The sequence below is a fragment of the Physeter macrocephalus genome, chromosome 13, assembly GCF_002837175.3.
Source record: "Physeter macrocephalus isolate SW-GA chromosome 13, ASM283717v5, whole genome shotgun sequence".
Taxonomy (NCBI): Eukaryota; Metazoa; Chordata; class Mammalia; order Artiodactyla; family Physeteridae; genus Physeter; species Physeter macrocephalus.
In genome coordinates, this window is record NC_041226.1 from 33,853,834 (window position 1) to 33,880,789 (window position 26,956).

The 26,956-nt window shown below is 35.1% G+C and overlaps 1 protein-coding gene across 1 annotated transcript in view; it reads right to left on the bottom strand.

The window, feature by feature from the left end:
* Positions 1-26,956, bottom strand: part of DIAPH3 (diaphanous related formin 3) — a 565,759-nt gene that overhangs the window by 275,875 nt on the left and 262,928 nt on the right. Inside the window, exons 18-20 of the mRNA XM_055089317.1 lie at positions 16,609-16,704; positions 9,272-9,366; positions 5,175-5,276 (exon numbers count right to left, since the gene is read on the bottom strand). Coding sequence (XP_054945292.1) covers positions 5,175-5,276; positions 9,272-9,366; positions 16,609-16,704 — 293 coding nt within the window. The remainder of the gene's footprint in view (positions 1-5,174; positions 5,277-9,271; positions 9,367-16,608; positions 16,705-26,956) is intronic.

Consider the following 26,956-nt stretch of genomic DNA (forward strand, 5'->3'; position numbering starts at 1 on the left):
CACTGGGCATTATGGTAACAAAGAGGCAGGATCCTGAATTCTACAGGGAATAACAGAAATGCTAGGGAAAGAATTCCAGAAAGGGCTTCCTCAAAGCAAAAAGAAAGGGAAAGCAGCCTATTGACAGCCCTGAGTGTGGTGCCTTGACAGCACAGCAAGTTGTGGAGGAAAGATGAAGCACAGGGAGAAAGTAAGACAGGGGGCAGGGCAGGAATTGCCTCCTTAAAGACCTAATGCTGGGTGACTGGGTGGCTAGGAAGGAGGGGATTATGGAGAAGTCTGAGGAAACACTTGGGGGTGATCGGTATGTTCATTATCTTAATTAGGGTGATGGTTTCATGAGTGTACTTATGTCAAAATTAATCAAATTCTACAAATTTTAAATATGTGCATTTTACTGTATGTCAATTATACCTCAATGAAGTTTTGTTTGTTTGTTTGTTTTTAACACTTTAATGCTATTCTAAGAATTTTAGACATCCATGTAAAAGTTATGGGAAGCAACTGAAGTAGCTTAGGGAGCCAGTGAGGGATGGTCAGTGGCATTTCACTCCTTATTTTACAACTTTACAAGATGGTCGACACAATCAAAGGAAAGACTTAATCAACTGCTGTTTATCACATTCCTATTATGTGCAAAGAACCAAGCTTGTCCCAAAACACAGAACGTTCCTTTAAGTAAGTAACATGGATCTTCAATTCACTCATGTGAATTACAGATGTATTCTATTTAAATAAACACTCAAATCTGATACAATCGATAAAGTCACTAAGGTTGTTTGCATTATATAATCAACTTTAATTCCACACAAGAATTATGTAAAATAGTAAACAAAGAAAATGCAGCTTACCTGGACATCTGTGTTTGTTTACATTATTTCTCTTTGGTAGAAAGGCAGTGCTCAAAAGTAACACATCCAAAATGCTAATAACCAATGTCAATTAAAGACCAAATAGAATGTATAAAATATAACATGCAAATTAGAAATACGTTTTACTTTTGTCATGTATTACTTACATACAACTATCCAGGCTCTATGTCCTATAGAGTATGGTATACAAATATAGTATTCAGAAATATGTGAATATCCATTAAATTGTACGTCCTTGAAGCTTTCTTTCAACTATCCTTCATTAAGGGAATAGTTACAGAAAAAGTCATAGTAGGGACCATGAAATACCACATAGGAATTTCAAAACAACACATTATAAAAATAAAAGCCTCCAAAACATATTTCATGGTGAAAAGTTTCAGAACAATGTGCATATGAACATGCATACATTTGTAAATACAAAGAAATAGGATCGGAAAGTCAACAAAATGTTAAAAATGATCATTTATATGGAATGCAGTGGGTAGTGAGATACAAGGAGCTTCTACATTGTATTCAATATTTTTATATGCTATTTAAATGTTTTATAACAAGAATATTTAGGTGTATTTTTAAATGAGGCATTTTTAATGCAGGGAAATTTGCATGAACTTCCTACAACATTTTTTGATTAAAAAAAAAAAGGAACAAAAACAGGAGGTCTCTACTGCACAAAGTTTAAAAGCCCTGCCCTACAGTGACACCAAATGGTGGCAGATCAAAATACAGTACACAAACAGAACATTGTTCAATTCAATTTCCTATAAACATTATGATTCCTTTGAAGAATTGGCAGCTAACAGAACTAAATAATGTGGAAACAAATACTCAAAAACCTAGAATTTTTAATCAAAGAAAGTCTAGTACACCAAGTTTCAAATGCAAATTTTAGGCCTCTTTCTAAGCTTCAGCTAAATCTTGTGATCCCATTGAATACTTCAAGGACGTACAACTTAATGGATATTCACATATTTCTGAATACTATATTTGTATACCATACTCTATAGGACATAGAACCCTGGATAGCTGTATGTAAGTAATACATGACAAAAGTAGAACATATTTCTAAATTACATGTTATATTTTATACATTCTATTTGGTCTTTAATTGACATTGGTTATTAGCATTTTGGATGTGTTACTTTTGAGCACTGCCTTTCTACCAAAGAGAAATAATGTAAACAAACACAGATGTCCAGGTAAGCTGCATTTTCTTTGTTTACTATTTTACATAATTCTTGTGTGGAATTAAAGTTGATTATATAATGCAAACAACCTTAGTGACTTTATCGATTGTATCAAATTTGAGTGTTTATTTAAATAGAATACATCTGTAATTCACATGAGTCAAATTAATGAATTTACATAACTGGATAAAAGAAAAATGTAAACTGACTGGCAAGTAACATAACTGCAGGGTTTTAACCGATTTTTGTTAAAATGAAAACAATGCTAGAAATCACAATATCAGTGTATAGAACCTGAAGATGAAACAGAGCTAAAAGCAAGTCTGTCTATGGTGAAAACAAATAAAAAGGCAAGCTTTGGCCCTATTTGGGGTGCAAAGGCTATCCCAACCCTTGCCTCTTCCTTGTTTTTGACTCTGTGATGATTTTTCATCTAGAAATGATTAGCACTTTAGGTTTAGTCAATAAGTAAAGGCTTTTCTACAAGAGAAAAGTCTTATAGGAATCTGCAGTTTAGCTTACCTCAAGATAACAGCCTGTCTTTGACATATACACAATTACATTTAAGCATATCACTTTAAAAATAAAACAGCATTATGGGAATGTTTAAAAATGTACCTGGTGATTATAATCAGTTTCCTAAAACCACCAAATTTATATCATTTATACAATGTTGATAAATTGAAAACACATCACTCTTTAATGAATTAGTGAACTTATTGAGCTTTTAATCCAGAAAGGAGAACAGAAAACTTCAAGGCATTCCATGCTGTTCATCATTTTTTGGGTAACTCTCAAGTATTGTTTAGAACTTTAAGCAAGTTTTCCTGTCTTTTGGGGGATGGGCGGGAGTTTGAGAAGTAGGGAGAGCCAGATTGGAAATGGTGAATACTTGATATGGAAAAAAAGGTGAAGTTGAAGAACATTACCATTTGTCACCCCCTCCCCCAAAAAAGAGTATATAGAAAGTTCTCATTTTTTCTTCAACTGTCTTTCTCCTTTCTTCACCAAAACAATTATATTTTAAAAGGTTAGTACAACACAAACCAGAACTTGAAACAATATTTTTAGGAATATTCATAATCAACAGGTAGTGAAGCTCTGTTCATATTTCCATAGCAGATGGTTTTCAACAGCGTCACTCCTTTCTCATTATATTCCATTTGTAGTCAGGTATGATCCAGCATGGAATGTGTAGAGTCAAGGTCAAGTTTGTGTTGACATGTCCTGAAATGGAAGTGATCCATTTCTGTCTTAAAATCAAAACTATAACCTCTAGCCCTGGTATCTGGGGATATAATTGTTTTAACTTTCTGACCCCTCTGAGCACACTGCTTGTAAATCATACCTCTTTGATGTGAACTCTCATTTTCAAAGGCGGGCATAACCTGGCTATTTAAACAAACCTGAAATATCTGCAAGTTTGAGTTCATTCTTCTGTGACAATCACTAGAAAGAACATGGGAATAGTTTTAAATCTCTGTGATGATATGCAACATAAAAGGTTACTCGTTAAATAGACATTTTCACATAAGTTTGTATGTGTTTCAGGCTTAATGTGGATGGGAATGTTTCAAAATTATAATTTTTCATGTTATGCTTTTCATTCAAGAGTCAAAAAAGATGGGCAAAAATCAAAACTCTAAGTAGTCTGTGGTTAAAAATGTAATGCAAATTCTCCCGTGTCTCATATGGAAGATATTGTGTCAAATAGGGATCAAGAGAAAAACAGAGTGATCAGGTGAAACAAAATAAATAAGGAAATAAAAAAAAAGAAAAGAGAAATAAAATATGAGGAGGAAAGAGTACTCTGGAGAATTGGGTAAAAAAAAAGCATTTTTCTAAAGAAAATAATTCTAAAAGTTTTATAATAAAAATTATAAGGCTGTGAACAGGAAAAAGGTGCTGTTTTTTCTTCTGAGTTTGTGAACTTTGGGTGCAGGATGGAGGGTGAGGGAGGAGGGGAGGTGCTGTAGGGAGGGCTGAGTAGAATGGGTTCATGAAGACACAGGAAGGAGTTTAATAGCAAACGTCGACAACCTGCCAAATATAGTATGTAGACATAGTCCTTTAGTTATCCAACCCAAACTTTCAAAATTATATCAAATACAATTCCATCATGTCCCTGGAAGTTGGTAATAATATAGCTGAAGACTGCAGGAAAAGAATAATCTTATATATTAAAAAAAATGAAATACTACTTTAAAATATCATCATGACGGCTGAGTGTAACCAATCTCAAAATGATAATTTAATGGTAGAAGGAAAGAGCAGGAGAAAAGAAAGCTTGATAAAAAATCTTAAAGTTAGGGCTTCCCTGGTGGCGCAGTGGTTGAGAGTCCGCCTGCCAATGCAGGCGACACGGGCTCGTGCCCTGGTCCGTGAGGATCCCACAGGGATCCCACAGGCCGCGGAGCGGTTAGGCCCGTGAGCCACGGCCGCTGAGCCTGCGCATCCGGAGCCTGTGCTCCGCAACGGGAGAGGCCACAACAGTGAGAGGCCGGCATACCGCAAAAAAAAAAAAATCTTAAAGTTCCAATACCGCTAATATATAACACTGGAAAGTCTTTTTTCACCTCTTTAGACCCCAACTTCTATAAAGTAGGAGACCGGAACAAGGTGATTATCAAGGTGTCTCGAAGATTTTCTAAAATGTATTCATTTTTCACCCTCATTGCCAAGAAAGAGACTATATTTCTAATTTCAGAGTCTAAAATATGAGATGAACTGAAGTGAATGATTAGAACGAAAAACTGAAGCTACTCTTGCAATATGTTGGAATACACAGCTCTAGAATAAATCACAAATATACTCTCTAGTCTTAGGAGTGCAGGTTTCATTTTACATTTTGACATTAAAGAGAGAACTTAAAAAAATCATGTTTATGCTTTTGAAAAAAATCCTTGGACTTCATTTACGGCTAGAATTTCAATATATATTTTAAAATCAAGATAATTTCCCATAAATATCCTCAGGTTTAAAAGAAAAAAGCAAGATGGACATTAAATGTTTTTGAGCAATGATGATGTGAAAAGCCTTACATTTCCTTTCCTCTGTTTTCACACAGTATAAAAATCCCCTCCAAAGAGAGTTGACACTGAGAGACAGTACTTACCACAACAGCAAACTGCTCGGGTTCACATAAGTTGTTATAGTCACTCTTGAACTGAGACAGTGAATTTAACTGTTCTTGATCAGGAAGATGCTTCATTAAGTTCTAAAAATTAAAATCAAAAGAAAATATCTTCACTAAATGTGCTTCTTAAACTCTAGGAAAAATTTTTAATAAACTATGGTAAGGAAATCATTGAAGAAATTAATCTTTAGTTTTATTTCTAGGTAACCTCCCTAATACTAAACCTTAAGCTACATTCTCTGCATCTTGAAAGCAACCAATTTTCCTCTGCTCTATCCAGGGTTATTATATATTCAAATCAAGTACTACTGAATGTTTATTTGATTAGCTATATAATGGAGAAAGAAGAATTCAACCTATACCAAAGGAACAGCTTTCTCACCTGGATAAATGTGATCAATTACATTTCAGCTTTAGGGAATTAAACGTCAGAAATTTCAGGCAAAGCCAAACATATTTTAGCACTTCACTCACGGGGATAAAAGAAATCATCATATTGCTACTAATAGGCAAGGGAAAGAATGGAAAAGAAATCAAGGGAATTGTAATGACAGCACTTGCAAGATTTAACCAGTATGATTACAGTTTTAATAATAAAAATGAAGATATCTCTAAAACAAAGCAACTTTTCTGATGTGAAAGAAAATTTGAAAAGGCATTGAAGACACAGGATGATACACCTTGCAGATGAATGCATATAGAGAGAACTTAAGTGCCATGGCTGTAACAGCCCTTTGCCTATATCATCTGCAGCCCAGAAACCACAGGTTCATTTGGTTGTTCTGGCTCCTTTGTCCGTGCACAGCCTTTCCCAAGCCACACACTTAGACAACAGAAACACTCCCAATGGAGAAAGACCAAGGGAATACATATAATTATGCTTCTCTGTTAAACCATCCCTTAGACAAATTCTATATAGATCCTCTGTATCAAAATATAATCGACTATAATAGTATTATAGCGAGTTAGTACACTGATATTAAAATTAAGAAAGAAAAGAGTGGTTGGTGCTCACAATTCCAAATTACACCATCAATAAACTCTGTACAAGCCCAAAGTCAAGTACAAATTATAATTAACCCTACATCATGCTGAATATATTTAAGGAGGAAAAAAAAACCCAAAGGTGTTATTAGTTAAAAAATAATGTTAGAGAATGTTACATATCAAAGAGTTAGATCAAAGAACAAGTTTTTGACTCACTGTGTACCTTTGGACATAAACTTGATTGACTGGCCAAAAACAAACAAAAAAGTGGCAATTTAAGATCATCCCTAAAAAAAGTATTCACGATTAATACTACCAAACTGAATCAAAACAATAAGGGTATATGATGTTCCCATATAAACAGAAGTTTCCCTTAGTAGAATTGCCTGAGACTAAAACACCTGGTTATTAATATTTTCTTTTAATCATTCTAGTTGACATCTGATCTATTTATTACATTGGGCTTCTGAATTTCTTCAGCATCCTTTTAGATAATCATCATATCCCCTTAAGTATTTTTAGTTAATATATACTTAAGTTTTAATCTTTCATCACAAATTCATTAATTTTTCACTTCATTATTTTTGCTTTCTAAAGTAATGAAACTATTGTGATTTGTAAGAGTACAGGCCCGACCTTCCTTTGTCTCTCCCTTTATCATATTTCCCATCCTAAGCTCCTATCGAACTAAATTCTTCAGTTGCCCCCCCACACCCAGCTTTTCCCTCACAGGATCCCTCTGCTCTTTTCTACATACATGCCATATTCAACCTTTAAGGACACTTACACACAGATACTCACACTTTGCACATTATCTAGTTCTAAAACAATCTCAACACAGCCATGTTTATCCTGTATTATAGTTATATACAAATGCCATCTCCCTTGCCACTCCAGAAAGGTAAAGTCTATGTCCGATTGAGCCTAACACCATGCCCTGCACATGGTGAGCAGTATGAAATACGTGCTAAATTAATTAATTAATTAATTAAAGACTGATGGGACAGAGGTAAATGGGTAAACAATGAGGTGGAAAAATAACATGCAAAGATGACATCAATACTGACATCTTGTTATATATGAATAAATAACTAGATATGCCATAATAAGATCATGACAATGAACAAAGCCTACCAAAATAATGATTATTACAAAGTAATGCTTTTTCCATGCCCTGTTCAAAACAGGCAAGTTCTTCACTTAACAATTAGAAAGTATTTTTAAAATTAAAAACAAGACTTCAAATAGCATACAATTCTTATTGTTAATGAATATTTGAAGACTTTGCATATGTCCAAACTAAATTTTTAGATTTTAAATTCATAAGATTGGTTTTATATTTAGCAAGTGTGGTAACCAGAATAATGCCCCAATCCCACTAAAAGGTTCACACCTAATCCCCAGAACCTGTGAAATATTAGGTTACATGACAAAAGGAATTAGGGTTTGGGATGGAATTAAAGTTGCTATCAGCTGACCCTAAACTAGAGAGATTATCCTGGATTATCCAATGTGCCCAATGTAATCACAAAAGTCATTAAAAGTGGAAGAGGGAGAGAATAATAGAGTAAGAGGAAGATGTGACTATATAAGACAGGAAAAGAGAGCTGCAACATTGCTGGCTTGGAAATTAAAGGGACGCATCCACCAGCCAAGGAATGCGGGCAACCATGAGGAGCTGGAAAAGACAAAGAAATGAACTCTTCTTTGAAGCCTACAGAAAGGAATGCAAGTCTGCTAACACCTGGAATTTGGCACGGTAAGGCCCACACCAGACTTCGGTTCTACAAAAATGTAATACATTTGTTTTATAGTAAGCCACTAAATTTGTGGTAAACTGTTAAAGCAGTAATAGAAAACTAATATATTAATAAATTATATGGAACTGAATGTTCTTAGGACATGAATTTTAAAATGCAAACTTTTTTCCATCTCAAACAACAAAAGCCACATGAACATCCAAAATATTCATATAATCAACTTAAAAGCTACTCTGTAAATATTTAACAAATACATTGTAAAAAATACATATGCATTAAGTAGAAATATTTTATTGAAGGGACTTGGAAATCTACTCTCAAGAACAAAGCACACTCACGATCTACAGGAATAAAGACAAAATGTGGTAAAGAGAAACTACTAGAGAAAAAAAAAAGACGCTTGAAGAAGGTTTGTTGAATTAGGTAGTTTATGAGTCTGAGACTCAGCACAAATCACTGATGGGATTATATATTACCACCACACTTAGAAGACAGGACAGACAAAACCAAGAACTTCCAAGGATACCACTTACTGATGGATTAAAACATCTAGAATATTTTTAATCAGTTGCTAACAATGGATTAAAACATCTAGAATATTTTTAATCAGTCGTTAGCACTAACTAATAATAAAAGATAGCAAACTGAAGATATTATTCTCTCACTGTATGATTTGTGGTCTGCTTCTCCAACTTTAAATTCTGTCAAGACATGCATTACTGTACCTTATGTATAGAATTCAGCAAGTAATTCTGAAACCATACTAGCATTTGTTAAATGATCCTGTGAGTAGAAAATATTTTAAAAATCTTCCAGCCTTCTGAATGATTCAGAATACCATGCAAACAAATTTCTAGAATTCATGGGAACACAAATGACTCAAGTAAGGGTTGTTAATCAAGGTAACTCTAAATACAGAGAAAATTCCCTCAGTCTTCTATAACAAACAATAATACACCTTTTTAAGACACATAAGCCCAAGAAAAACATATTCTATAAGGATTATACAAATAAATTTAAATTAGCATATTACTAGTCTTAACTGTAACAAAAACATAAACATATGTGTAAAAGTAAACAATTTGCCTTTCAAAAACAGTCATTTGAAATAATTGAAATGTAATCATTTGATAGCATTATATGCAGTTTGCAGTTAAGAGAAGATGCAGAGCTTTATCAGATGCAGAAGTTATGCTCAAACTAATTATGCAGCAATGATTTTCCAGTTGAATGATTTAGTTTAAGAATTTTGCTTCACTTACAGATTTCTATTTAATGAGAAGCTTGCAATGAAATATTGGAATTTAAGCTCTCTGGCTGCTTGTTTACCTGAATCATAGACTCTGCCAACTGTGTTTCATCCACTTCCAGTATCATCATTTTGATTTCCTCATATGGCACCCGAAAAGAACTCAGGAAGATTGCTAAGAGGACGAGGAAAAAAAAGGTTCATAATGAAGAAGGTAAGAAAATAATTTGAGATGTAGTTCTATATATAAAATCAAAAATAATTCATAAAGTGAGAGATTTTAATTATTTAATATAATTACTGTGGGGGAAACTTTCATTAGCACATTTTATACCCTTCTCCAGTTTTAGAACTAGTGTTTAAACAATAGTCCTATATTATTATGCCGGTTCTGAGGTTGATTTTTAATGCTTAGTTATTAGCTAACATAGGAATGGTGCCAATTTTGATGTGATTTTAGAAAACTGAAATATGTTTAGAACACTATAGAGATATCACATTGTAATGAAAAGAACCATAAAACCTCAATATGTACATGTAATATTTATCTACACATGTGTGTTATTAGCCTGCATAATATCTTCTGGCCTTACTAAATAGTTCAGAAAAAAAATTTTTTTAAGAAAACTGCTAAGCAGTGCATTAACGCTTTTCCAAGTTATAATAGCACTTCACTGTTCAGAAATATTGTAGACAATATGCCAGAGAAATACCTTTTTTATATAACTAAAGCTTAAATGTGCAATATTAGAACACAAATTTCAATGGAAAACTGTCCAAATAGACTAGATGGGATAATATGTTATTACTGAGAATTTCAACATTATTTACATTTTTATACCTCATACATCTTATGTTAAAACACAATAATCTCAAAAGCATATAAGAATATTTTCATAGCATTAGATTTAATGCTTTTACTGTTTCCCCCCTTATTCTACTAGTATTATTGTTTCTTCTGTTCAGTGACAGATGTCACTTCTTGAACACTCAGACCTTGCTACCACTACCTACTACTTTGTTTTTATATACCAAACATATCATTTTATTTGTAGGTATTTTCATATAAAAACACTATTTTACATAAGATAGAGGAAACATGATCTCTTCTTTCTTGGAGTAAGGCTGTATCCCTGAGGATACCATGGATCAACTACAGACGAACAATGAGAGCACCATCTGTGTTCTTATCATCAGCTTCATTCACACATTTTGAACTCACACAGTCATAAATGTGGGATAATAGTGCTAGAAATTATAAATGTGTGTAATCCTCAATATCCCAAGAATAAGATGGAACAAAGGAGCTAAATGATATTGTAAAAGATAGAGATTAGTGGAATTATAAAAGGATAACCCCATAGTAGACATTAGAAAGCACAAAAATATAATAACTATGTGATCTCAAAGAGATAATCAATGAATAACTGATAGAGAGGGAATAAAATCTAAATCTGTACATCATGTATAAAACAAGTTGCATATGATTGTAAGATTAAATGTAAATATTAACAAATAGGAACACTAAAAGAAATTTAGCATGGCAAGTTAGCTCATTATGGTTAGAGAAGAACTTCTTAATCATAAAAATCAGTGAAAAATATATGAAAAGATTGATATCTGACAAAATAAAAAGAAAACACTAAAACAATTAAAAGCGCTTAAAACAATTAAAAAGCAAGGAAACTGGGGGGATGAACCTGCCTCAAAATTCAGAGGGCTTTCTCCCACTTCATTTAGAATACAATGAGGGGGCTTCCCTGGTGGCGCAGTGGTTGAGAGTCCGCCTGCGAATGCAGGGGACACGGGTTCGTGCTCCGGTCCGGGAGGATCCCACATGCCGCGGAGCGGCTGGGCCCGTGAGCCATGGCCGCTGAGCCTGCGCGTCCGGAGCCTGTGCTCCGCAAAGGGAGAGGCCACAGCAGTGAGAGGCCCGTGTACCACCAAAAAAAAAAAAAAAAAAAAAAAAATACAATGAGGTCCAAATAGGAAAATGCGAAAAATGTATGAAAACTCAAAGGAATAAGAAAAAAGTTATAAAAATATATATATAATATGTTAAACATCAGAAGTAAGCAAATTGAGAAGGCAAATTGTTAAGACAGTACCTGTATTGCGAACTTAGAAAGATAGTAAGATTAATCAGAATCCTTAAAATTCCCTTTGAGAGACAGTATATTCTACTCAAGAAACCTAACCATGGACACAATAACAAAACATAGAAAAGGTTATAATGTTAAATACAAAGATTAAAAGGAAAGAATTACACCGAGGCATAATATAGTAATTGAGAGAAAGAAATTATAGTTTTGTATTTCAGGCAGCATGGCAAAGTGGACAGAGAACCTTGAAATATTTTTTAAAAGTTATGTTTTATCTTAATCTTAAATCTATTTCTGAGCTGTAGTGAAAGAAAGGAAAAAAGAAATCCTGGAGAAAATGAAATAATTACTTAAATGAAAGAAAAGTTTGAAACACTGGACAGGAAAGAAAAGAACATTATTAAAAAGAAACAAAGATTTGAGGGAGAAAAAAACTTTAAAAATAAAAATATATATATTTAGCTACTGAAATGGAAAGCTCACATGGATTAGACATCAGATAAAGAGAAAATTGCTGACATAGGCAGAGAAGCTACCCAAAACACAAAGACAGAGAGATGGAAAAGTACTAGGTTAAGAGACATAGAAGATGAGTAAGGACACCTAAAAATGTCTTCTTGGAGTTCCAAAAGGAACACATGCACATACACGCGTGCGCGTGCACACACACACACACACACACACACACACACACACCAGGGAAGAAGCATATTTAAAGAGAAAATGTCATTTTCCAGAATTTTAGAGAGAGAGAAATCATCAGAACAAGGAGGCTCAACAAGTCCTAAACATAATTTTTTCTTTAAAGCTACATTAGCTTCTTGTAAAACACCAAGCATGGGAGAGTTTGTACAGTGGGAGCACTCAAGCTTTGACACTGGAAGAGAAAATTGGTACGAATGCAGAACAGGTATATATAGAGGTATACTTAGAGAAAAGCCGAACTTTTTCTGTAAACAGCTACATGGTAAATATTTTAGGTTTTGTGAGCTATACAGTCTGTCACAACTACTCAACTCTGCTATTGCAGCCCAAAAGCAGCCATAGATAATATGTAAAAGACAGCCCTGGCTAAGTTCCAATAAAACCTGTTTCAAAAAAACAGGCAATGGACGACATTTAGCCTGAGAACTATAGTATGCCACACCCTTAGTATCACCAAAAGTAGAAAACAACCCAGAGGTCGAATGAAATAAAGTGTAATATTCAAAGAATATTATACAAACTAAACTGCAATGAAAATGAACACACTGTAGCTAGATGCATTAACATGGTATGATTTTATACATGTAATATTCAGTATTAGTCCAAACCAACAACTTATTGTTTAGGAACATGTATGTGGTTAGTAAAACTGTAGAGAAAAAAAGGAAGGGAAGATTTAACCCAAGATTTAACCCAAGGATAAGGTTACTTCTCACAGGAAGGGGGATAAGATTAGAGAGGGTCATATATAAGTCCCTAAGTATTAGTAATGTTCCATTTCTTTAGGTATGAATGTTTGATTTATATATCATGCATTTTATATATTCTCTTGTATGTGTAATATGTCATAACAATATATTTAAAACAAATTTAAATGAATAATATGAAAACAAAATGCATCTGGTGGAAAAAGGTGACATACTGTGTGGTAAAGGATTAAGTTTACCCAAGTAAGGTCTGGCTCCTATGAGGTACTCTGCAAGCCCTTGGAATGCCCTGTGTGATAAGAGTGTCTTTGTTTACTGGGGGCATTCACTGGACCACATCAGACAGTCTATGCTAATAATGTGATTTATGGTGGGGGCTTTGGGTCACACAATATTAGCTTGAACTCTGGAGGGGCTGGGAACTAAGGCCATCATTTGGGGGTTCAGCTATAATCAAGACCCAGTAAAAACTCTGAACACCAAGACTAGGGTGAGCATCTCTATGGGCAATAATCTGTGAGAACTGTCACACATTGTTGCTGGGAGAAGCTACTACTGTCCATGGCTCCACTGGGAGAGGACAACCACAAACTTTATGCTTACAACTCTCGTAGACTCTGCCCCACATGCCTCTTCCCTTTGCCAATTTTAATCTGTACCATTTTGCTGTAATAACTATAACCATGAGTAAAACAGCTTTCAGTCAATTCTGTGAGTCCTTCTAACAAATTATCAAACTTAAGAGTGGTCTTGGGGACCCCCAAATTTGCAACTGGTGTCAGAAGTGAAGGTAGTCTTGGGGACCCCCTAACTTTGCAAATAAAACAACTATATGATCTCACTTATACAATTATGTAATTATATAAACAAATAACATAATGTACAATTAATAATACATGTTTAACAACATACAATAATACATGAAAGAAAAAATTAAATGTGAATAGAAAAATCTACTTTGCAGACAGACGTAACTTATTCCTTAACTTTCTTCTATATTTGTAATGCATCCACTACTTTCAGGTATTATTCCATAATTAACAGATATATTAAACAGATATATTTATAAAGATTGAACTATGGTTTTTTTTATAGTTTATGAATAAGTTTTGGGGAAAACATTTGCTATAACTAAGGGCAAATAAACTACAGAAGAGTTGAAAATGGCCTAATGCATAACACAAATCAGAAAACAAGCATAGACCTTTAAAAAAAATTTTTTTAAGTTATTGAGAATAATGAGATACTCATTTAAAGCTTAAAAAATATCCATTAAACTGAATCTTTATACTAACATGCATTTTATCCTTCAAAATGTGATTATATTGATCCCAGTGGGAAGCTCTGAATGCAGTGAAGGAGTGTAAAGTGTGCAGATTTTGGAGCCAGTCACACATGTTTTCTGCAAGGGTACTTATAATATTTAAACCTTTACATTAATTCCTAGGTTTCAGGGTTCCTCCCTTTATAGCTCTACTACCCACTCCAAAAAATCTGGTAAAGCATATGAACTCCTGAGCCATCTCTTGATCCTAGAATGGCTAGAATTCTATTTTTACACTGAGCCCAGAGTCTGCCAAAACCTTTACCAACTCAAAATATAGGGATCCCAACCCACCTTTAAATAAATAGGTAAATAAATCTGTGGATTTTAGATCCTTTCCTCAAAACTCTGTGAAATATTTCAGTTAAGGGAAATCTAAGAGAAAGAAATCTTAGATTTCTAAGTGGTATGATAGAGTCTTGTCACCATCACAAGACTCTTCTCAGAATTCAGTATCTCAGAAGACTCTGAATTTCCTAGACAAAAACCAGCTGTGAATCAGACTATAATTACAGTAAAGATTACAGGCTGCTAAAGCTTCTTAAAGCTTAAATCATAACACTTGCTACAATCAGAGAGGGTAAGAATAATCTGAGATGGATTACCTCATAATATGATGACCTGGTATGAATTCTGACCTTCTGATCTTATACTTTAAAACATGTATAACAACTAAATGAATGGATATAGATGCCCTAGCTACAGCAACCCAGACAACAATATCCTTCTTTATGATAATATAATTTTGTTATCTCTAAACAGGAAAAAATATGCCCTATACCTAGTGGCCATTTTCAAAATCAGCAATCTTTTTCAAGTCACTGAACTGCTACACCCACCAGATACCCTACTTACAATGTCAATACTACTACCTACATGATGAGACTGTAGTAAAGGTTAAAGAGCCAAATACAGAACTAGCACATCAGCTATTACAATTAAATTTGAAATCCCATTTAGCAAATGTGTGTAATATGTAAGTAGAACCCTATTCAACAAGTCAATTATTCAACTTTGAGATGGCTATTTAGGCTATCTTATCATGGCTAAGCCATCTAAAAAGAATTATACTCAAAATGATATTTCTTTAGGACACCTACCTAACAAGACAATTTGTAATGCAGGTCATAAACATTTTTCAAGACAAAAATCATCTTTCAAATCACAGAGTATAGAACTTTTTGACATTATCTAAGTTACTAATGCTTTTAACAGAGACAATGTTCCTTTAAGAGGGAAATTCCCTGAAATATCTATATCACATAACAAACCCCAAAATTTCACTGGTCTAACCTCCCCTGCAAAACATATTTCTAATTCAGACTACATGTCCATCACACACCAGGAAGACAGGCTCTTTTACTTATCATCCTCATATCGGGATGATGAACACCACTCTGGGTGCAGGGCAGAGAGCACTGGAGCTGCTCCCATCAGCAATGAATGCTTCCACACAAAAGTTACCTCATCCCCACTGATATTTTCATTGGCCCAAGCAAGTCACATGGTACCAACTAACTTGAAAGGGGCAGGTATGTGCCCAGAAATAGAAAACTGTGTATTGGCCAATAGCACTAATGTCTGCACACTACCCATGGGGATCCTGTCAGGCTTACACTGCAGAAAAGAGATGGCCCTCTGCCATAGTGAGTTGCAAAGCAAGAGGGTTTCAAACCTTTCACAAAAGGAATGTCAACTCTGCCTTCTCCGTACACTAACTTAACTCCCTCTTTAATCAATAGCATGGATCTTTATCCTCTCATCAAGAATTGTTTTGTCCCAATACTTGCAAAAAGCTCACTTGAGGAATGTAATAATTGAAAAGCAGACTAAAAGCCATGTTAGCTCTTCATGCCTCTAGACTCTCCACATTTTATCCCTCTTAAAGCATCAGAAAAGTAATATATCCAGATCATACTATTTCAATTCCAAATAGAACTATCTTTAATGCATTTAAGATGCAGTTAGAAATCAGTCAGAAGCAAAACTATTTGCCCTCTTCTCCCACAATAATTCAGTCAGGAAAACAATTCAATACTAAGAATTTAGCTCCTGTAACAATAATTAAATCTAAAATATTTCCAGTCAGTACTTTCGAGGAAAGGCTTTGAACTGCTCAGACGGGATAACAGAATTCATTTTAATCATCATCCTTATTTCCGTTAACATTCCAACCTCCTTTGTGTGTGATAAAGTATCACAAATAATAGAGATTCAGCAGTATAGAAGAAATAATCCACTACCAATTTTTTTCAAAATATTATGTCATCACCTAAATTCCATAATTCTTTACTGTTATACTTAAAAGAAAGACTTTAAAGGGTAGGTCTCTTTTCAGTTATGGGAAATATGTTTCCCTTTCTTAGTTTTATCTTCTAAAACCCATTAATCTTTTGAAGAATTTAACTCATAATTTACCTAAAGGAAAGGAAAATTATCTTTGAATTTATTATAAATGATAATAATAAAACTAACATAAAATGAAAAGCAAGTCAAAAAGAAAATGAAATAATTTAAAGGAACCAGTGTGTTCAGTGGTGTGTTTCACTAATTTAATTGTACTGAAATCTGATACTTACAAAGGTTCTGGGCAACTTTAGAATCTAGAAATTTAAGTTCTTTAATTCTTTTCTTAATAGCTTTCTTCTCTTCAAAATCTTCCTCTTCTCTTCTCGCTGTAAAACCAAGGATAGATCCATATTAAGGGTGGTAGGCACTCAATTGCCAAAAGACAGGATATGAACTTTGTCATAAAAGAATCTAAAAAAAGATATAAATCGTTTAAATCAGTTATAAAAATAATAGAATAATAGATATCCCAAGACCTAAACTATTTCAGATAGGGAGTGGCGGCTCTTTCCCTAGAAAAACTACTAAGAGTAAATATTTAGAGGTCTAAACAGCAAAAACAAAAACAAAAGTGATGTGCACTATGGAAACCAATGCTATCAGGTGAAGAATAAGTACAGTTAGCTCCTTTGAACAACGTACAGTACACAATTATAAAAGTAAATGTATTACACTTAGGATAGGTTAAGGAGTTAGCTCTAAGAGTCCTAAACAAACACCCAGGTGTTTTACGTTTGATATACCTTGTTCATTTAAAAAGACGGCTCATATAAAACTCAAAGAGTAGAATGTTTACAATTTGTTTTTCAAATCTTTGAAAAATATTCAAATTTTGATAATCAACCTACTTTACCTGAGCTTTTAAATCGCAGCAAATGCATTTAACCTCTGTCTTTGCTAAAAAATAAAAGAATAAATACATCATGCTAAACAACAATATATGAACTGTGATTATAGCACAGCACATGACAGTCAAGGTTAACAGCTGTAACCAATAAAGTGATCCTGTCATCTTTCCTCTCTTTTGCATACGTTGACAGCACTTCGGATGAAAGTAAGTCATCTTTACAAAATTAGGATCTTGATAACAAAGAACAACGGATCAAATTGTTTAGTTAGATATGTACAAATAAATCACTAATGTTGAGGAAGAATAACTTTGAAAACAATCTTCATATACAAGATAGCACATTATAATTAAATTCTTTATATATCAGAAAAGCATTATAATTACATGTTTAGGTACATAGTGTGAAATACGGATCAAATTTTATACTTTTCAAAATATTTATTAACTAATTATCTCTATCATTTTATGAATAATCAACCATCTTTCTCAACTGATTTTATATTACACTTTTATTCTATGTGTTTTCCTGGACTTCTAATTCTGCTCCATTGTTCCATGTACTACTCTTGTGCTATTATCATTCTGTCTTAAGCACTATAGGATTTATGATCTATCTTACTATATAATTGGCTGTTCAAATTACTTTTCTTCCTTTTCTAAACTTGCTTCACTTTTCTCATTTATTTTTCCACAGGAACCTTAGAGTAATTCCAAAGTTCCAAAAATAAAATCCACTTGAATTGTATTTGAATTGCAAGGGATTTGTAAACAGGTTCAGGCAAATTTGATACGTTGACAATTTCTAAACTTCCTAATCATGAACATGACATGTGTCTATAACTTTTCAACTTAACACAGCACTCTGCATAGGCATCCTGTATATTTATTGTTAGTGTTAGGTATCCTAAGTAGGTCTATTACACTCCTATTATACTCCTAGGGTGTATTGATTAATTCTACATTTCCCCACTATACTTTGCAACTAGTTACTGCTGGAATACAGAAACTGCTGAATTTTGCATATATGTTGTATAATCATTCACTTTACTTATTTATTCTTTCATTCAAGTAAGAAGTATTTATTAAGCACCAAATAAAAAAGACCATGCTAGACAAAATGGAGATGTCTTGGCCTCAAAGAATTTAAGGACCAATCGAGAGGACTGCAAAGTAAATGGCAATTACAGTACATAGATATATCTTCAGTGTTTGGGTAAGAACCACAGGATATTAAAGAAAATTAACCCATACTTGCCAGAGATAGTCTTCATGGAATGAATGATATCTAAGTAAAAGCTAGAAAGCGAAAAGAAGTTAGCCAGGTGAGAAAGTTTTAGGGTGCGGGAAGGAAGGACACAGACAGACAATGGAAGGATAGTGTTTCAGGTTCCGCAAGAACTTGAAGGGCACAGAAAGAATTAAGAATAATAAGAGCTGGACTTCCCTGGAAGCACAGTGGTTAAGAATCTGCCTACCAATGCAGGGGACACGGGTTCGATCCCTGGTCCAAGAAGATCCCACATGCCACGGAGCAACTAATTGCATGCGCCACAGCTACTGAGCCTGTGCTCTAGAGCCTGCGTGCCACAACTACTGAAGCCCGCGTGCCTATAGCCCGTGCACAATAAGAGAAGCCACCACAATGGGAAGCCCGCACACCGCAACGAAGAGTAGCACCAGTTCACCGCAACTAGAGAAAGCCCGTGCACAGCAACGAAGACCCAAACGCAGCCAAAAATAAATAAATTAATTAATTAATTATTTTTTAAAAAAGAAGAAGAAGAAGAGCAAAGAATATTGGGTGTAAATAAATGACACCAGAAATTAATCAGACACCAGATCATGCAAGACCTTTTAAGCCACGATAAGAATTCTGGCTTTTATCCTCAGAGCAATGTGGAGCCAGTGAAGGCTTAAGTATGAGAGAGACATCAAAAGAACTGCATTTTAGAAAAAACTCAGCCTACTGAAGGTGTATTGAAAGAGTGGCAAAAATAATGGTTGAAGGGCAAGACAGAAGGGAGTTGTAGTAATCCAAATGACAAAAAAATGGGACCTCACCCAGACCACCAGGATGGAGAGAATGGATGAGCCCTCAAAGCAGAATCCAGTCCAGACCCATCTCCTGAGTTCCAACTTGACTATCCAACTGCCTACTCTCACACCTCTACTTGGATGTCTAATGGGCACCGTCAACTTCACGTGTCCAAAACCCACATTCACACACCTCCACGCTGCTCTTCCTGGAATTTTCCTCATCTTAGAAATGGGAATGCTCTTATTGCAATTGCTCAAGTCACAAAGCTTGAAGTCATCCTCTTTCCATTAACCCAAAACTACATTTAGTCCATCAGTGAACCCCATCAATTCTAACTCGAAAATATTCACTAAAATTTAATATTAAATTTAAAATTTAATATTCACTAAAATAAGCAGGGGCTACTATACTCCCCCACTTGTGGCTACCTTCCTTTCTCACCTGGATCGCAATTGCTTTCTAACTAGTCTCCCCATTTCCAAGCTTGACCAACTGCAGTCTCTTCACCACAACGCAGCAAAAGACTCCTGTTAAACCTTTACAGAAAAGGTTTACTTCTCTTACTTCCTTATACAGAATAGCACCCCGACCCCTGCCCAGTATTCTCTATCACCATCACTCTGCCTTTTTTCTCCTCCAAAGCACTTACTCCTCACATATCATAAAGCTGATACTGTCTCTCTTCCCCCATTAGAAAGCAAGTTGTTAAGAGGCAGGAACTTTGTTCACCGTTGTATACTGAGCACCAAGCCTGGAACATAGCAGAAGTTCAGTAAATGTCGGTAGGTATGTATGTACCTGCAGACTAAAGGAGAAAGAAGGGTTTAAGTAACCAGGCAGATGATGATGGTGCTGTTTATTTAATTCAGCAACAAATGAGGAACAGTTTTGACCCGGTCCAGTTTTAAACATGTGTAGTTTGAGGAGCTCTTTTATCTCCACATGGTCATGTACAAGAGGCAGCTGAATGTACAGAAGAGAAACCTGAAACAGTGATACAGGTATCAGTCCTAATAATTATTCTACTGACTGTCACAGGTTCTCCAGGTATCAGCAAATAATGACACATTTGTCTCCTTATTCCTAGTATTGAAATCTTTTCCTTGTCTTGTTATATTGGTTAAAATTTTCAGATGAAGGCGAGTAAAAATTTTATTAGTGAACTTCCTTTCCTCAACCTGACCAAATGGCAATCCTTTACTCTTTAGAAAATGTATACATTTTATTTTCCTATCTTTATCCTCAAGAAAAAGGATGATTCTAAGTTTTTAAAAATCAGTTTATTTCTCAACAGCAGTAACCTGTCACATTCTGGAACATTTTCTGGTCTACATAAAGAAAAAAGTCAAAGAAACGAATAACCTTAAATTTTAAATAATATTGACTGAACATCTACTAGGCATTGCACTGAACACTTTCTGTTGCACTTGCTTATACAATTCTCATAAGAGTAATACTATTTCTGTGACTACTATCATCATCATCATAATCATGATGAGAAAGATAATGCTTAAGGTAAGTAGCTTTAAAAGCAACAGATCTGATAAAAGAATAAGGGTCACTACACTTTGACTCTAATATTCTTTCCACTAGTTGTAAAATATGTTAGGTGTCACATTAAAAAAAAGAAAAAAGTTTATCTAGCAATCTTGACCACTTTAACCTGCAAATCAGAAACTGAAGCAATTTTAACCAATTCTGCTTTTTTATAAAAACGACAAATTAGACTCTTCTTGAGTTTAATGTATCAGCATACCCATAATGCAATCAAATCATGGCTTTCTCCTCTCTTCTCTGCCCCATATAGTCAAAGAATGGCTGGGGAAAGATGGAATGGGAATAGGATAAAGGGAGGAAGAAGCAGAGTTTTCTAAGATAGAAAACGATTCAAAAAAAAAAAAAAGGTAGAAATATGCTTATGTAGATATGAAACCAGATAATCAGCTTATTATCCAAACAGACTGATTTGGTTAAAATCTTTCATACTGAGAAATAATGAAAAATACTGCTGGGGAAAAAATACAGCCAGATAATGGACTGCCTCAAATCAGAGTAAAACCAGTGAAAATGCTTATGCAAAGGTCACTGATAAAGCAGGATATACATGTTGACAACAACAGGGATGCATTAAAGAGGAATAAGAATAAAGGAGGCTGTTTAGCAAGAATGAAATTTTTTCACAAAATCCTATTTCAGTTTCCCATGCTGACAGTATCTCTGTGGAATACTAGCCAGGAAAGTGCAGGGTCCTGCAGGGAACTCAGGCTTGGAATCTCAATGCCACCTTCTGCCATCCTGGCCCCACAGAGTACCAGACACAGTCCACTGTGGCTTACATCCCTCACCTGGAGACACTGGCCCTCTAAGGACTTGTGAGAATGAAGTGAAATGATCATTACCTTCCTGAAACCATCCCCTACCTCTGCAGTGACAGAGAAATAAGGGATAAGAAACAGAGTGCCTGACCACAGCTCAGGAGCCCAGAGGCGAGCACATTTTAGACTCATCCCATCCACTGGTGGAGCTCCTATTCTAAACCCCGTACCAATACATTTTCACTAAAAGACTAGCTCTCCTCAAGTATGAGTCATAAAGTCAGATTATTAGTGCCATCTGTACTTGTGATCTAGCTTTTCTGCCATTAGAAGTCCGTGTTTAACCTTACTTCCTAGAGATGTTGAGTAAGGCTACATTTTTCCGAGAGAAGATTAATCCTGTTCAAGAATGGTTCTGATCACTGACACAGCATATGCCGCATTTCATGAGGGTTTTATGTCACAAAGAAGTCAAAGATGACAAAACTCTTTGTTGCCGAGAGCCATGAACTGAAAAAGTCTTTTTAAATTACATTTTCTCTTTATTCTTTTCCTATTTTCAAAGTTTCAAAAATAGCAGCAAAATTATATAAAGAATCTCCTTTCAAAATCTTTTCTTTCACACTAAATTTTCCATTAAATATCACAGTTCCATGGTACATGGTTATACATCTTACTCTAGTTCATTTTCCATTATTTTCTCATCAGATTGATTAAAAATGTGACCTTTTTCTAGGAATAGGATTCCACATAAATTTTACAGTACATTATTTAACCACTGCAAACAATTCTAGAATATGCACAATTCTAGAATATGCACAATTCTCACAATTCTAAATGTGTGAGTAGCTAGTAGAGGAACAAAATGTAATAAATACTATAGTTTCTCTTTCCACAGTTGAATATTTTAAATCAGTAAATGTGACTAATAATTTTTTATTCTATTTTTGTCAGAGCTTCCTGGATAACTATCTTATGACAACGTTTTTAAAATACTAAGCATTTTAATTTTTTTCTGGTTTTCATTTAGTACAAGTGCTATTAAATTTTACATGTTGTATGTTTAAATTAAATTATCTTTTTTTTGTTCATTAGATTATTATAGCACTAGCCTTCAGAGGATAAAAGGAAGTGACTGAATGATTAAATAACCATTCTCTATGACACTGAAAGAAGCCAATAAAAATCATCTCAACTACAGAAATAAAGCGAACATAAATCATATGATTAGGAAATGAAAACTGAGGCCTACCACAACCTTCAAATGGGGTGAAAGGTGGGGGCAGGGAGAGAGCTATAAACTAGAGATTATTTGCACAATTGTGGTTGTTTTTCTTCATGATTTTTCTAACTACTGAGGTTCTAAGAGGCCAATAAAGAGTATCAAAAATTTATTGGGCTGAAATTTAGAAGCAAACAGCCCTTGAATATGAAGTTTAACTACCTCATCTATCAGTGAGGAAACCTAAGTAGAGAAAATATGAGTTACTTGCCCGAGGTCACACAAAGGCCTCGGCTGTCACCAGATCCCAGACAAGAACACTGACCACTGCATCACAGGCCCAGAGCAGCTCTGGGGCAGGGAATCTGCAGCAGGAAATCAGTCTGCAACCAAGCTCATAAGAGGAATTTAACTCCCCAAGCGTTGCTTTTTCAGGTAATGGAATTTTCCCTTGTTGCACATGTTCACTGGGAGAGTAGGTGAGGCAGTGAGTGGACCTGGGGAAGGAAGAGAAATGCTTGGTCTGCTGAACAAAATAAGTAGAATTTAAAGTTATGGAAAAAAACTATACTTCCAAAGGGAAAGTCGAGAATTCACCCATCACTACTCTCACATGGTGGCTCCCTTTGGACGAGGCTCAGTTATTCAGCTACATGGGGTGAAAGGAACGGACCTGGGAGTCTTAGGGTTGGTATTGAGAACAGGTGAATGGCTGAGAAAAGAAAGCAGATTTCTGAGAGTTAGTACTGCTGGAGTTGTGATAGGACGATATGGTTTCAAGGAAGATTTAGGCAGCTCAAAGACAGAAGATACAAAATACATAGAAAAAAGTGAAAACTTGGAATAAATTAGCATTTTTTAAGTTGGCACTATCCCCTTGGCAAAATATCAAAGTAAACACTTTGGTACTGAAAACTATAATTGTATAAATAGCTTTAGTCATATCTGATCTGTCAAACCCAGTTTTAATATTTCTAGGCACAAAAATAAATGGCTATGTGCCTAACTGCAAAGAAAATAAATAGGGCAGAAATATATTTTTTTACTCAAATATTAATACATGACTGCCATAACTAATCAGAGCATTTTACTAGCAAAAAGATGTCTGTTTGGCAACCCAAGGCTAAGAATTATACAGTATATAAGAAGACTAGTTGAAGCACTAAATAAAATCTTGTGGAACAGATGATTTCAACACCAGTAACGATCAAAAGTATAGCAAATAAATGCACATTTCTCTATACGATTAGAAGACAAGGGTATAAAACAACTTTTCTTGAAGGACTTTTGCTCTATAACTCAAGTCCTATATGGATAAGGGAGAAGGATTTCATTATTTAATAAGCCTTGAACTAGAGGTGTAGCTAGATTTTTTTTAAAACGATGTACAAAAGGATTATTAAGGCATTGAGAATACCCTTTATAAAAAACTTAAAACATATATTTCAAAATGATCACATGATTTCTACATACTTAACTAAAAGCAATTTGTTTTCTACATCTCTTTTTTTTATATGAAAAAACAAGCTGATCAAAACAAACCCTTATAGAAACTATTTGATCTCAAAGGAACTTTGCAACCACAGAAATTAGCAATATTGCTCATCTCAAAAGTACTTCCACTACAAACTAAAAGAACCACTTTCTTCAGGTTCCCTTGTGTGTAAACACCCCTTCATGACCAAAGACTTAGATAGCAGAAAAACAGGAGTTCAAACCAAATAAAATTATCAACACCCTTCAAAATCACATATTCAACAACTTTTTTTAACTTAACAACCTTTGCTGGGGTGAAAAATAACTCTAGGACAGTTAAGCCTATTTATCATGTATATCTTAGTGTTAACTGCTTTAATTAAATTAGTTACAAATTGAGATGAGTTTTGATTGAATAAACCATAGGTATGAGGGAAGAAAGTAAAAGTAATCACTCAGCTACCAGAGAATGAAGCCCATTCTCAGATGCTCTTTCTTGGCTCATCACAACTTCTTATAAAAACATCCCTAAATTGTATCCTCAAAATCTCCCCACTATAAGGAATGTTTCTAGAACCTACCCCTATGAATTATTTTAGAATGTTGCTGTTTCCCGGTCATGGAATAATATGTGTATTCATAAAAAAATAATTTTTCTAACTATTGTTTTTGCCAGTACAAGCTACTCCCATATATCCTCTGATGATATTAGAAAGTAGAAATACACCTCTGCTAAAGAAATTACAAAGCAAAGAATAAAAATTAATGTATGACATGCTAATGCATACACAAGAGAATCAACTGAAGGGGAAAAGAACACTATTATGAAAAGAATGAGAACTCAGTGTACATTCCTAATTTAAAAGAAGGATTAACTCCAAATGAGGACACACGTAATTCAGTATATCTAGCATGCTGTAGAATGGAAAGACTTAATAAGCCAACTTATTAGTATTTGTACACACAGTGCTAAGTAACCTGGGAATAGGAAAAGTAACAATAAATTATATTAACTTACAGATATAAAGCAATGCCATATTAAATAGGGAGAAGGTCGATGCTCTCACTTCCTCATTTGAGAACACCGGAATCACAACTAACTGCTGAATGATCATCGACAGGAAGAAACTGGAACTCACAAAAAAGACACCCCACATGGAAAGACAAAGGAGAAGCCACAATGAGATTGTAGGGAGGGCGCTATCACAATAAAATCAAATCCCATAACCGCTGGGTGGGTGACTCACAAACTGGAGAAAACTTATACCACAGAAGTCCACCCACTGGAGTGAAGGTTCTGAGCCAAACGTCATGCTTCCCAACCTGGGGGTCTGGCAACGGGAGGAGGAATTCCTAGAGAATAAGACTTTGAAGGCTAGAGAGATTTGATTGCAGGACTTCGGCACGACTACGGGAAACAGAGACTCCACTCAGGGCACACAAAATGTAGTGTGCACATCAGGACCGACAGGAAGGAGCAGTGACCCCATAGAAGACTGAACCAGACCTACCTGCTAGTGTTGGAGGGTCTCCTGCAGAGGAACGGGGTGGCTGTGGCTCACCAAGGGACAAGAATACTGGCAGCAGAAGTTCTGGGAAATACTCCTTGGCGTGAGCCCTCCCAGAGTCCGCCATTAGCCCGAACAAAGAGCCCGGGTAGGCTCCAGTGCTGGGTAACCTCAGGCCAAACAACCAACAGGGAAGGGACCCAGCTCCACCCATCTGCAGACAAGTGAATTACAATTTTACTGAGCTCTGCCCACCAGAGCAACAGACAGCTCTACTAACCACCAGTCCCTCCCATCAGGAAACTTCCAAAAGCCTCTTAGAGAGCCTCATCCACCAGAGGGCAGACAGCAGAAGCAAGAAGAACTACAATCCTGCAACCTGTGGGAAAAAAACACATTCACAGAAAAATAGACAAGATGAAAAGGCAGAGGGCTATGTACCAGATGGAGGAACAAGAAAAAACCTCAGAAAACCAACTAAATGAAATGGAGATAGGCAATCTTCCAGAAAAAGAATTCAGAATAATGATAGTGAAGATGATCCAGGCACTTGGGAAAAGAATGGAGGCAAAGATCGAAAAGATGCAAGAATTGTTTAACAAAGATCTAGAAGAATTAAAGAACAACAGAGATGAACAATACAATAACTGAAAAGAAAAATACCCTAGAAGAAATCAATAGCAGAATAACTGAGGCAGAAGAACAGATAAGTCACCTGGAAGACAGAATGGTGGAATTCACCGCTGCGGACACAATAAAGAAAAAAGAATGAAAAGAAATGAAGACAGCCTAAGAGACCTCTGGGACATTAAATGCAACAGCATCACATTATAGGGCTCCCAGAAGGAGAAGACAGAGAGAAGGACCCGAGAACATATTTGAAGAGATTATAGTCAAAAACTTCCCTAACATGGGAAAGGAAATAGCCACCCAAGTCCAGGAAGCACAGAGAGTCCCATATAGGTTAAACCCAAGGAGAAAGACACAGAGACACATGGTAATCAAATTGGCAAAAATTAAAGACAACAAAAAATTATGGAAAGCAGCAAGGGAAAAACGACAAATAACATACAAGGGAACTCCCATAAGGTTAACAGCTGATTTCTCAGCAGAAACTCTACAAGCCAGAAGGGAGTGGCATGATATACTTAAAGTGATGAAAGGGAAGA